This window comes from Salmo salar, chromosome ssa18 (genome assembly GCF_905237065.1).
Source record: "Salmo salar chromosome ssa18, Ssal_v3.1, whole genome shotgun sequence".
In the NCBI taxonomy this organism is placed as follows: domain Eukaryota; kingdom Metazoa; phylum Chordata; class Actinopteri; order Salmoniformes; family Salmonidae; genus Salmo; species Salmo salar.
The window spans coordinates 30,495,676-30,509,660 of record NC_059459.1 but is presented as its reverse complement, the minus strand read 5'-3'; the positions used below and the strand labels follow the sequence as shown (position 1 = coordinate 30,509,660).

The window sequence follows — 13,985 nt, the reverse complement described above, 5'->3', positions numbered from 1 at the left end:
GCCTACATACATTATCTACCTCTAGCGATCCAGCATCCCTGCACATTGTAAATATGGTACTGGAACTGACCCTGTACATAGTCTGCTGACATATTTAATCTTGTTTTTCTAATCTTATTTTTAGTATTACATTGATGCGTTTTGAGTTTGCAAGAAAGGCATGTCATTGTACTTGAGCATGACATTAAAACATGGAAATTGAAACTTAAATATCATCAGTGATAGATTTGAATTGATCAAAATATAGATGTTCCTTATTATAAAATGTAGCAGAATCCTCTAAATGCACCAGTGCAGTTAGTCAACATTTAAAAGTTGATTAGAGATGGCAGTGAATCTTATTTGTATTCGTATTAGTAGAATTGTTATAAAAGGGAAGGAACCGTGTAAATGGAGTCACAGTGGATCTGAGTAACAGCCATGTTCCTCTTTTAGCTGCATTAGTAATTCCACGATTCATCATCTTAACAAGAGACTTTAACGTCGTGCTGGAGATCTTAGAAACAAACTCGGCACACACCTTTTAAATTTAGCAAAATATTCTTTTAATTCTTTAAAAAAAATAATCTATTGTCATTTATCACAGGCAAAGTTAACAAATGTAACAATTTCATATTAATTGAAAAACAAAAACAATGATTTCATAACGGTGATATGGCACAGCCCGATGGCGACATGTAATCTCAGAATGGCAATGCTAAACCACATACCCAGAACTCAACTACATGTATAAATAATTTACTATCTCTTTATTAGCAGCTGGCCTAATGATGGCTAAGTGCTGCTACCATGGACATTAAATAAAGACAAATAGTTACTTGTTATCAATCAGAGATGAGTATCAGAATCATCCCCTTTATCCTGGGTTTAAATTTCCATCCGAGGTAATGCCGATCGATGGATTGTTTTTATAGAAATAGTCTCTATATAGAAATAGTCTCTATAAGAACAGTGTTAATATCTCCAACCCCTTTTTCTGTCCTCCAAAACAACAAAGTTTTCTGCACAATTGAACAGTTAGAGACTGCATCCCAAAAGGCACGCTATTCCCCACATAGTGCACACCCTATGAGCCCTGGTCAAAAGTAATGAACCATCTAGGGAATACGGTGCCATTTGGGACACAAAAAGTTTTAGTTCATCAGGAACAGTCCACGGTTCAGTTCCCACCCAGAGCATTGAGAGGGTCGTCGAAGATGTTGCCCAAGTCGTCCGCTGCACTGGTGTCCTGGGAGGGAGGGCTTTTCTTGGACTTGGATGGAGGCTGCTTGGCCATTGGCTTCACAGTGCTGGGAGAGAAGATGTCATCTGTACAGAGAGAGAGCATGTCCAGTAGATGTTTCAGTTCAACCTGGTGGCATTGTAAGAATGTGTGTGTACGTATGCCTATATTTGTCTGTGGTAAATTTCAACGTGCATGTTGAAAGTTAGAGGAACAACAAACAATGCAAGATATTCTGAAATATGTGCTCCGTAAACACCCACCAATATGATCATGAAAAATGGATTTAGTCTCCGCCTTCTTGGACTTCTTCTCTTTTGGTTTTGAAGTGGCCGTCAAATCAGCAAAGATGTCAACGTTGTCGTCAAACAGGCTGGCATCCAGGGATTTGTCTTTGTGAGCTATGGGGGTCGTCCCGGCTTCATCCTGGGACAACAGAAACAGACACATTCAGAAAAGAAGCAGACACACTTTCCCTCTACCTCCTGTTGCAGAGATCGTGACTCTTGGATAAGCTGAGGCAGCATGCGCTGAGCCAGACCAACTGCATTTAGACTACTACAATGTACTGTAGGGCTGAGAATTGCCAGGGACCTCAAGATATACACTGCTCAAAAAAATTAAGGGAACACTAAAATAACACATCCTAGATCTGAATGAATGAAATAATCTTATTAAATACTTTTTTCTTTACATAGTTGAATGTGCTGACAATAAAATCACACAAAAATAATCAATGGAAATCCAATTTATCAACCCATGGAGGTCTGGATTTGGAGTCACACTCAAAATTAAAAGTGGAAAACCACACTACAGGCTGATCCAACTTTGATGTAATGTCCTTAAAACAAGTCAAAATGAGGCTCAGTAGTGTGTGTGGCCTCCACGTGCCTGTATGACCTCCCTACAACGCCTGGGCATGCTCCTGATGAGGTGGCGGATGGTCTCCTGAGGGATCTCCTCCCAGACCTGGACTAAAGCATCCGCCAACTCCTGGACAGTCTGTGGTGCAACGTGGCGTTGGTGGATGGAGCGAGACATGTCCCAGATGTGCTCAATTAGATTCAGGTCAGGGGAACGGGCGAGCCAGTCCATAGCATCAATGCCTTCCTCTTGCAGGAACTGCTGACACACTCCAGCCACATGAGGTCTAGCATTGTCTTGCATTAGGAGGAACCCAGGGCCAACCGCACCAGCATATGGTCTCACAAGGGGTCTGAGGATCTCATCTCGGTACCTAATGGCAGTCAGGCTACCTCTGGCGAGCACATGGAGGGCTGTGCGGCCCCCCCAAAGAAATGCCACCCCACACCATGACTGACCCACCACCAAACCGGTCATGCTGGAGGATGTTGCAGGCAGCAGAACGTTCTCCACGGCGTCTCCAGAGTCTGTCACGTCTGTCACATGTGCTCAGTTTGAACCTGCTTTCATCTGTGAAGAGCACAGGGCGCCAGTGGCGAATTTGCCAATCTTGGTGTTCTCTGGCAAATGCCAAACGTCCTGCACGGTGTTGGGCTGTAAGCACAACCCCCACCTGTGGACGTCGGGCCCTCATACCACCCTCATGGAGTCTGTTTCTGACCGTTTGAGCAGACACATGCACATTTTTGGCCTGCTGGAGGTCATTTTGCAGTGCTCCTCCTGCTCCTCCTTGCACAAAGGCGGAGGTAGCGGTCCTGCTGCTGGGTTGTTGCCCTCCTACAGCCTCCTCCACGTCTCCTGATGTACTGGCCTGTCTCCTGGTAGCGCCTCCATGCTCTGGACACTACGCTGACAGACACAGCAAACCTTCTTGCCACAGCTCGCATTGATGTGCCATCCTGGATGAGCTGCACTACCTGAGCCACTTGTGTGGGTTGTAGACTCCGTCTCATGCTACCACTAGAGTGAAAGCACCGCCAGCATTCAAAAGTGACCAAAACATCAGCCAGGAAGCATAGAAACTGAGAAGTGGTCTGTGGTCCCCACCTGCAGAACCACTCCTTTATTGGGGGTGTCTTGCTTATTGCCTATAATTTCCACCTGTTGTCTATTCGCTCATCAACTCATCCTTGACCGCTGGCTACGTCCCTTCCGTCTTCAAGAGAGCGAGAGTTGCACCCCTTCTGAAAAAACCTACACTCGATCCCTCCGATGTCAACAACTACAGACCAGTATCCCTTCTTTCTTTTCTCTCCAAAACTCTTGAACGTGCCGTCCTTGGCCAGCTCTCCTGCTATCTCTCTCAGAATTACCTTCTTGATCCTAATCAGTCAGGTTTCAAGACTGGGCATTCAACTGAGACTGCTCTTCTCTGTGTCACGGAGGCTCTCCGCACTGCTAAAGCTAACTCTCTCTCCTCTGCTCTCATACTTCTAGACCTATCTGCTGCCTTTGATACTGTGAACCATCAGATCCTCCTCTCCACCCTCTCCGAGTTGGGCATCTCCGGCGCGGCCCACGCTTGGATTGCGTCCTACCTGACAGGTCGCTCCTACCAGGTGGCGTGGCGAGAATCTGTCTCCGCACCATGCGCTCTCACCACTGGTGTCCCCCAGGGCTCTGTTCTAGGCCCTCTCCTATTCTCGCTATACACCAAGTCACTTGGCTCTGTCATATCCTCACATGCTCTCTCCTATCATTGCTATGCAGACGACACACAATTAATCTTCTCCTTTCCCCCTTCTGATAACCAGGCGGCGAATCGCATCTCTGCATGTCTGTCAGACATATCAGTGGGGATGACGGATCACCAGCTCAAGCTGAACCTCGGCAAGACGGAGCTGCTCTTCCTCCCGGGGAAGGACTGCCCGTTCCATGATCTCGCCATCACGGTTGACAACTCCCTTGTGTCCTCCTCCCAGAGTGCTAAGAACCTTGGCGTGATCCTGGACAACACCCTGTCGTTCTCCACTAACATCAAGGCGGTGACCCGATCCTGTAGGTTCATGCTCTACAACATTCGCAGAGTACGACCCTGCCTCACACAGGAAGCGGCGCAGGTCCTAATCCAGGCACTTGTCATCTCCCGTCTGGATTACTGCAACTCGCTGTTGGCTGGGCTCCCTGCCTGTGCCATTAAACCCCTACAACTCATCCAGAACGCCGCAGCCCGTCTGGTGTTCAACCTTCCCAAGTTCTCTCACGTCACCCCGCTCCTCCGCTCTCTCCACTGGCTTCCAGTTGAAGCTTGCATCCGCTACAAGACCATGGTGATTGCCTACGGAGCTGTGAAGGGAACGGCACCTCCATACCTTCAGGCTCTGATCAGGCCCTACACTCAAACAAGGGCACTGCGTTCATCCACCACTGGCCTGCTGGCCCCCCTACCTCTGAGGAAGCACAGTTCCCGCTCAGCCCAGTCAAAACTGTTCGCTGCTCTGGCACCCCAATGGTGGAACAAGCTCCCCTCACGACGCCAGGACAGCGGAGTCAATCACCACCTTCCGGAGACACCTGAAACCCCACCTCTTTAAGGAATACCTAGGATAGGATAAAGTAATCCTTCTAACCCCCCCCTTAAAATATTTAGATGCACTATTGTAAAGTGGTTGTTCCACTGGATATCATAAGGTGAATGCACCATTTTGTAAGTCGCTCTGGATAAGAGCGTCTGCTAAATGACTTAAATGTAATGTAAATGTATTCCATTTGCACAACAGCATGTGACATTTATTGTCAATCGGTGTTGCTTCCTAAGTGGACAGTTTGATTTCACAGAAGTGCGATTGACTTGGAGTTACATTGTGTTGTTTAAGTGTTCCCTTTATTTTTTGGAGCATTGTATTATCACGATACTTAGGTGCCGATACGATAAGTATTGCGATTCTCATGATTCTATATGTATTGCGATTCAATACTGTGATTTTATTGCAATTTAATGTTTGAAACATACTGCTCACTGAGTATATAATACATTAAGAACACTTGCTCTTTCCATGACAGACTGATCAGATGAATCCAGGTGAAAACTATGATCCCTTATTGATGTCACTTGTTAAATCCACTTCAATCAGTGTAGATGAAGGGGAGGAGACAGGTTAAAGAAGGGTTTTTAAGTCTTGAGACAATAGAGACATGGATTGTATGTGTGCCATTCAGAGGGTGAATGGGCAAGACAAAAGATAAGTGCCTTTGAACGGGGTATGGTAGTAGGTACCAGGCGCACCAGAACTGCAACGCTACTGTTTTTACGGTCAACAGTTTCCCATGCATATCAAGAATGGTCCACTACCCAAAGGACATCCAGCCAACTTGACAACTGTGGGAAGCGTTGTTGGGCCAGCATCCCTGTGCTTTCGACACCTTGTAGAGTCCATGCCCTGACAAACTGAGGCTGTTTTGAGGTCAAAAAATGGGGGGGGGGCTAGGGGGGGGTTGTACAACTCCATAATAGTAAGGTGTTCCTAATTTTCAGTATACTCAGTGTATGTCTGCAGACAGACAAAAGAGCATGAGAAAATTTGTTTTAAATCAGTCATGGAAAGAAAAGTGCTGAAAACATGTTGACTCAACATTTTAAAAGAATTTGGAGAACTTGCTATAGGATGAAAAATACCTGAGTTTTGGCACAGATACCACCGTTTAGTGCTGGCTAACGTTACCGAACGCAACCCAGCAATAAAAAAATACTTGCGAGTCAAAGTATCGATATAATACCGTCCAAAATAATATGCGATATGTAACTGTATCGATATTTCCTCCAACTACTACGATGAATAATAAACTAAAATTACAATGATTGTAAGATAATGTAAATTCCTGGCTGCACAATAAATAAATAAAAACGGACAGATTGATTGTTCAATTAACTGACAATATTGATCATCATGACCAATACCTGGAAGAGGTCCTGTTTGGGAGTGGAGTTGCTCCCTGCCTTAGTGAATTTCCCCCCAGCAGTAATTTTAGTAGTGGGAGTGGAGCTCTTTCCCAACACAAAGATATCCTCTTCATCCTCCAGGAAGGAAGAGGCCTTTGCCTTCTTCGCCGACCTCGGCTTGACCTTCTGGAACAGGTCACCCATGGGGTCATCAAAGAGGGACGGAGGGGTCGCTTCTTTCTCCTTCTTCGGCATCAACTCACCCTCCGTAGTCTTTGTGGTGAGTTTGGGTGAGGGGGTGGTAAGTTTGGGGACTGGGGCTTGGGCAGGGACAGACCCGAAGGGGCTGTCAGACCCAAACAGGTCAGCCTCGTCGGGAGATGGCAGCACCTTCACCTTGCAACCCTTAGAAAAGTCTCTCTTTAGAGGGGTGTTGGATACTGGTAGTGTTAGAACTGATGGTCTGACAGAGACATCAGTGAGCAGGGATTGGGAGGGTAAGGAGGCAGGTAAGGAGGATAAGGCAGTGGTTGGGACTTGGTTGGGTAGACTAGGCCTGGGAAGGGTTAGGTTAGGTAGTGCCAGGCTAGGCTGGATTGGGTTAGGTAGTGCCAAACTAGGCTGGGTTGGATGAGGTAGGGTTGGGCTGTGTCCTGCCCGGTCCTCTCCCTGGTTTCTCTGGTCCACAGAGCGCTGAGCAGAAATCTGCCGTGCTGCCCTGGTCTGGGGCCTGCGGCGGATGGAGCCTTTAGCTCGACCCTACAGGAAGAGAAGACACATGAAGTCAGAACAGGGGCTTCTTTAGGAAGGTACAAGGTTAGAGCTTTAGGTGTGCTTTGTTTCCCCCACATCCCCGTTGCCTGACCTCTGACCCTTGACCAACCTTGTTGGCACACTGTAGCACGGACACCTGGACAGGGTGGTCGAAGCTAAGCCCTCCGTCGCTGGGGGACTGGGTCCATGCCGGTCTGGGGCTGAGGCCTGGTAGTCCACTGACCCCTAGGATCCAAGGGGACGCGCTAGGCAGGAGGGCAGCAGGGTTGATCACCAGGTTGGTCTGAGAGTGGGGAGGAGGAACACATTTGTTCATCAACTAAAGTCCTTTATAAGAGAGTGTTTGTAGCACAGTGAGGACACATGCAAATGGTTATCACATTATAGAATTTGATTTACAAGTAATTTTGTTCATGCAGTTCCTCATAATCATCAGAACAAAGCGGTAGACATACAGAGGATAGAGAGAGCCCAAGAATAAAGCCAAAATGTAGACATAGGAATGACATCAATTCATGCAGTTTCAGGAAGAAGAAAGGCTGAGCAATCACTTTCAGTCTGATGGTAAAAAAACTAAGCATTATGCGAATCAATCTGACAGTCACGCTGTCTCAGTTTAGCTTTTAAGCCAGCAGTGGAAAAGACGACATGATTCATGTCAAAGGCGGAGGTTCAAAGATGTCTGGCAGAGTACACGTTGGACGAATAAACTCTCACTCAGAAAGAGTAAAACGTTGATTGATTTAAAAGAAGTTATTTACTTGGAGTTTTCCAATTTGTGATGAAGGCTCTTTAGATTTTACAGGGCTTGGTGCTGGCTTCTGTGCAGTTGAACACCACAGATCAGGTGAAAAGGTCCAATGTAGCTGTTTTTATCTCAATATCAAATAATTTCTTGGTAACAATTAAATAACTGTGATTTTTGACCATTTTAATTGAAAAACAAAAATAGTGTCTTAGCGAAGAGCAATCTTTCAACAAAGAATTTTGCCAGGACTGTCTGAGTGTAGAGGGGATGTTGCTGTTATTGGTAGAGAGGTGTGGAACTCTTTCTCATTGGTCTATTAACTAATTTACCACCTGGTGACATCATGCCACCAAAACAGGCTGACATTTCAGGCAGTCTTTTCAAACAGCTCCTCCACAAAAAGGGCATTATCATTTTCACAATGTTATGCCAAACTCATAGTGTGGAAATATATCTAAAACATAGGAAAATCACGTTTTTGACCTTTAAGTAATCTTGACACAGACAGGAGTACCTCCAAAAGCAATGTGACAGCCTGGATAACATTCCCTTGAAATATATCACAGTATAACAAGTCTCAACTGAGAGGAGAGAGCATTACTGTCTATAGATATCCTTCAAATTCTGAAACCCTTCAATCATAAACACATTGGCAATCACATAGACTGCAGAGCACTAAGGCTGCATTTACACAGGCAGCCCAATTCTGATCTTAATTTTGTTTTTACTAATTAATCTTTTGACCAATCAGATCAGCTCTGAAAAAAAATCTAATTTGAAAAGATATGATGCGATTGATCAAAAGACCAATTAGTGGGGAAAAATATCAAAATTGGGCTACCTGTGTAAACCAGCCTAAGTAAGACTTTGTTTCATCAGCCTTATCTCACTCCCTGTGCCAGAAGGTTTTGGGGATGGCTCGTCTTTACCGGGTTTACTGGGCTTCTCCCATACTTTCTGAGGTCAAATGAAAGACAAGGACTGAGGGTGTAGTCATCAGTAAATTAATCAAGTTGTTATTGTATTGATTGAATAGGGTACCGGCCGAAGAGCTTTGGGCTTGACAGAGCTGAAGAGGTCATCTTCATCCTCATCACTAAAAAGTGTTGGGGCTGCTGACCTCACTGAGCTGGGCCTGGACTTCACTGAGCTACTGGCATTACTGGGCCTGAACCTCAGACAGGAACACAGCACTTTATCACCAGGATTATCAGAAGTACAATTCATTTATCACTAAAAGGAATAGCAGGTAGGACGCGTCAATGTGCATCCACCCTGGTCCTGGTGAGTGCAGGCTTTTGCTCTCGCCCAACACTAACACCTTTCCCATCTCACTGAGTACTGTCCCTAGAACTCACCACAGACTTGTCAGGCGTGGCGAAGATGTCAACGTCGGGGTGGTTGTCTCTCTGCTGAGTGTGACTGAAGAGCAGTTCCTCATCCTGGAACACCCCGGTACTGCTCTTGGTATGAGGACGCTCCTCTGTAGGCTAACGCACAGACATAGGATTTACACACATATACAGACAGGCGCGCACACACACACACACACACACACACACACACACACACACACACACACACACACACACACACACACACACACACACACACGAATTGTCAGTAGTATGAATAAACAAACCCAGACAAACCTTTAGTGTGTTTATGGCAGCTGGTTTGCTAGGTATGATGATGGGGACAGTCCAGTCAGCACTCTCCTCATCATCAAACAGACTGATGGTGTTCTTCTTCATTTTGGACTCCTTTTCCATGGGGGGCGGGCCCTCCTTAGACAGGAAGTCATCACCATCCGTCTCGTCCAATGGGCTCTTAGTCTGCTTGTTAAGTGACAGGAAGATATAGAGTCTGAGTACAGCACCTTACACTTAGGAGCAGGGCTCCATCTCAATTCACCTTTCCTCAATCTCAACCATACTGGAAGAGAATGTCCAAGGTCCCTCCCCTTAGGCCTTCTTCTCCAATGCATTTTGAGAAGGAGAGAGGATGTGAGGCATTAACGAAAGATGAATTGAGAAAGGGCCCAAATTACTAAAACTAAGTTATGGTTAAGATTTGGGTTTGATGAGTTCAGCTGATCCTAGATTTGAGCTTAGGGAGAACTTCTACCCTGAGCCTCATGTAGCGTCTCACCTTGGCTGCTCCCAGTCGGTCTCCCAGCACGTTGATCCCTCCAAACAGACTGACGGCCCCTACTGGCTTCTTCTTACTCTCACTGCCCTCAAGTAGAGAGGACAGGGGCTGTACCTCAGGACCCTTCGCTGCCCTCTCCTCTGCATGCCTCTTCTCCACTGGGGTGGGAGGTTTGTCTGTGTGGACCACAGCAGCAGCCTAGAGAAACAGCACAAGGGCACAGGAGACAGGGGTATGAACTAGGGGGTAAATTACTAGTTGTTTAAAATTCAACAATACATACATGTCACTGCAGGGATGTTACCACACATATATTTCCATGAGTACAATACAAACAGTACTTTCCCCAAAAAAATATCATGAATAAAAACACATTTTTCATTCAATATTTGAATTGTTTTAAAATAATAGATAAGAGCCTACATCCAGTGCATTGGGAAAGTATTCAGACCCACATTTTGTTAAGTTACAGCCTTATTCTAAAATCTATTAAATTGGGAGTTTTTTTCTCATCAATCTACACACAATATCCCATAATGACAAAGAAAAAACTGGTTAAGAAATCAAATGTAAAAAAATTACTGAAAAATGACATGTACAGAAGTATTTAGACTCTCAGTACTTTGTTGAAGCACCTTTGGCAGCGATTACAGCCTTGAGTCTTCTTGGGTATGACGCTACAAGCTTGGCACACCTGTATTTGGGGAGTTTCTCCCATTCTTATCTGCAGATCCTCTCAAGCTCTGTCAGGTTGGATGGGGAGCGTTGTTGCACAGCTATTTTCAGGTCTCTTCAGATATGTTCGATTGGGTTCAAGTCCAGGCTCTGGCTAGGCCACTCAAGGACATTCAGAGACTTGTCCCGAAGCCACTTGTGCGTTGTCTTGGCTGTGTGCTTCGGGTGGTTGTCCTGTTGGAAGGAGAACAATCACACCAGTATGAGGTCCTTAGCGATCTGGAGCAGGTTTTCATGAAGGATCTCTGTGCTTTGTTCTGTTCATCTTTCCCTTGATCCTGACTAGTCTCCCAGTCCCTGCCGCTGAAAAACATCCACACAGCATGATGCTGCCACCACCATGCTTCACCTTAGGGATGGTGCCAGGTTTCCTCCAGACATGACACTTGGCATTCAGGCCAAAGAGTTCAATCTTGGTTTCATCTGACCAGAGAATCTTGTTTCTCATGGTCTGAGAGACTTTAGGTGCCTTTTGGCAAACTCCAAGCGGGCTGTCATGTGCCTTTTACTGAGGTGTGGCTTCCATCTGGCCACTCTACCATAAAGGCTTGATTGGTGGAGTGCTGCAGAGATGGTTGTCCTTCTGGAAGGTTCTCCCATCTCCAGAGGAAGTCTGGAGCTCTGTCAGTGTGACCATCGGCTTCTTGGTCACCTCCCTGACCAAGGCCCTTCTCCCCCGATTGTCCAGTTTGGCCGGGTGGCCAGCTCTAGGAAGAGTCTTGGTGGTTCCAAACTTCTTCCATTTAAGAATGATGGAGGCCACTGTGTTCTTGAAGACCTTCAATGCTGCAGAATTTTGTTGGTACCCCTCCCCAGATCTGTTCCTCAACACAATGCTGTCGTGGGCCTCTACGGACAATTCCTTCTACCTCATGGCTTGGTTTTTGCTCTGACATGCACTGTCAACTGTGAGACCTTATATAGGACAGGTGAGTGTCTTTCCAAATCATGTCCAATCAATTGAATTTACCACAGGTGGACTCCAATCAAGTTGTAGAAACATCTCAAGGATAATCAATGAAACAGGATGCACCTGAGCTCAATTTCAAGACTCATTGTAAAGGGTCTGAATACTTAAGTAAATAAGGTATTTAAGTTTTTTATATTTTTATACATTTGCAAACATTTCTAAAAACCTGTTATCACTTTGTCATTATGGGGTATTGAGTGTAGATTGATGAGGATTTTATTGATTTAATCCATTTTAAAATAAGGCTGTAACATAACAAAATGTGGAAAAAGGGAAGGGGTCTGAACACTTTCCGAATGCACGGTATTACTGAATTCCATTGTTGCCCCGAAGGCTTTTCATCTTTAGGCTATAATTCATGTCAGTGGCTGCTTCCCAAAATGGCACCCTATTCCCTATATAGTGCACTATATAGGGAACAGGGTGCCATTTGTGACAGACAAAATTTGTAACCCAGGCTTACTTTAGGGTCAGCTAGAGTAGAGCTGTTGTTGATGGGTGGTTTGAAGCCAAAGAGGGATCCCTTATCTTCACCATCCTCAGTCTCATCTTGAAACAGGAGAGACACTCTCTGTGGCTTCTTCTGACTGCATAAACACACAGACATTTACACCCATCAAAACAACACCAAGACCCTAACTAGAGATCGGTTTTTTTTTTAACACTAGTCAAACATTTTGGCACAGTGTCTCTATTGTTGTGGATATAAAGTTTACCTCAACTCCTTGGTAGCAGCAAAGAGATCGTCATCATCCTCATCGAACAGGCTGTTGAAAGGATCTGCTTTGACACTGGGTAGACTATAGCGGGCGCTATCACTGGACGTCATCCCTCCAGTCTTTCCTGCACTATGCTTGGAGCTCATCCAATGGTCCTGATACAGACAGAATACAAAGGGTTAAATAGATAGCATGTGTTGAAGTATTAGCGACAACCTTCACTATCAAGCCCAGTTAAATCTACACCTTGCCCCCTACCTTTCTGGTGTTTGCAGATTTGTAGGAATAGGATGGTTGTAAGCTATATTTGAAGCTGTGCTGAGCCCATTGGATGGAGTTGCCATCACCATATTGGCTATGGGCAATTCCACAGTTACAGTGTTGCAGAAACTCAGATCTTACACTTTAAAATATATGTCAAACAAAAACCAATGATTGAAAAGTTACGCAAACCATACAACCCTAAGCCCAAGGACAACAAACAATTTCCACAGAAATGCAGTGCAGATGCAAAGTTTGGTACCAAACGTTACATCTGTACAGTTCTTCAAGTAAATTTGTTTTTGTAAAATGTTCTGTGGAAACTGTTAAAAGTAGTCTTTGTGCATAGAGTTGTATGGTTTAACTTTGCAAAAACTGGTCAAACGTTTTAGAACACCTACTATGCCAAGAGTGTGCAAAGCTGTCAAGGCAAAGGGTGGCTACTTTGAAGAATCTTAAATATGAAATATAGTTTGATTTGTTTAACACTTTTTTGGTTACTACATGATTCCATGTGTTATTTCATAGTTTTGATGTCTTTGCGATTATTCTACAATGTAGAAAATAGTATAAATAAAGAAAAAGCCTTGAATGAGTAGGTATTCTAAAACTTTTGACCGGTAGTGTATATATATTTTTTACATAAATGATCATTCTGTTACTGTGGAATTGCCCACACACCTGTCCAGTTATTTCAGATCTGTGAATACAAAAAGGGGTAGTGGCTACAGAAGGAGGCATTATTTTCTGAAAGGCTGATGTTGAACGGAAGTTTATGTAGCAAGGTTCCGTTCCCTCCCATTACCTCGTCCTCACTGAAGAGGGTGCGAGAGACAGGTTTCTTGACTTGTGGTGTGACATCTTCAGTTTGGCTTGATTTAGATTTCTTCGCAGACGCAAACAGATCCTGCATAATGAAAGAAAGTGGTTAGATATGAAGATGCAGGTACCAATTAATTATATTTTATGGACCGATATCAGTCATAGCTCATTTTCTCACCTCATCAACAAATATGGACAGAGGAGCTTTGCTCTGAAGTGTTGGTTCAGGCTTGGACTGACTCTTAGGGATGGTTGGACATATCTGAAGAAAGACAGGGACAGAAGGTTGAGGTTAAATCTGTAAAACAATAAAGTGTGCTGCATGATAACCCAGAAAATTCTACAGGGTTCATACAAACAGTGGCAAGTCAAATTCAAGGACTTCAGTACTTTTTCAATCACTGATATTTATTTTCAAGGACCATCAATTTGTAATGGTTCATATTATGTCATTGTTTCTAGTCGCCACCAGATGGCAGTATATAGCTACAACCTAATGGAGGGGAAAAAAAGTAGTTTTCATTACTACCTTACAAGTTCTACTCAATAATACCTTGTTTCACTACATACATGAGTGGTATGTCAGTACTGATGAGGCTCTAATTTGAGTAGTGATGAGCAGAGTTTTGGGACATGCCTACTGGTGAACACACATTTCCTATTCAAATTACTACACAACTCCAGCTTAATGACTGTGCTTTTATTCGGCATTTGGGAATCTATTACTTAATAGCTACGAAAAGCATCTCGCTTCCGACTGGCAGCTTTAGTGTCGCCGG

The 13,985-nt window shown here is 44.6% G+C and overlaps 1 protein-coding gene across 8 annotated transcripts in view; it reads right to left on the bottom strand.

Moving 5' to 3' along the window:
- Positions 1-521: 521 nt before the first annotated feature.
- Positions 522-13,985, bottom strand: part of LOC106577190 (WASH complex subunit 2) — a 28,179-nt gene continuing 14,715 nt past the window's right edge. For 7 of the 8 annotated variants that reach the window (XM_014155042.2, XM_014155041.2, XM_014155038.2 and 4 more), the window contains 11 exons: positions 13,385-13,468; positions 13,190-13,291; positions 12,121-12,278; positions 11,868-11,991; positions 9,700-9,897; positions 9,201-9,386; positions 8,907-9,038; positions 6,910-7,083; positions 6,045-6,785; positions 1,486-1,648; positions 522-1,308 (listed from right to left, as the gene is read on the bottom strand). In XM_014155042.2, the coding sequence (XP_014010517.2) occupies positions 1,160-1,308; positions 1,486-1,648; positions 6,045-6,785; positions 6,910-7,083; positions 8,907-9,038; positions 9,201-9,386; positions 9,700-9,897; positions 11,868-11,991; positions 12,121-12,278; positions 13,190-13,291; positions 13,385-13,468 (2,211 nt within the window). In that variant the 3' untranslated portion in view covers positions 522-1,159. The remainder of the gene's footprint in view (positions 1,309-1,485; positions 1,649-6,044; positions 6,786-6,909; positions 7,084-8,906; positions 9,039-9,200; positions 9,387-9,699; positions 9,898-11,867; positions 11,992-12,120; positions 12,279-13,189; positions 13,292-13,384; positions 13,469-13,985) is intronic. The other variant, XM_014155040.2, reaches the window with a different exon arrangement.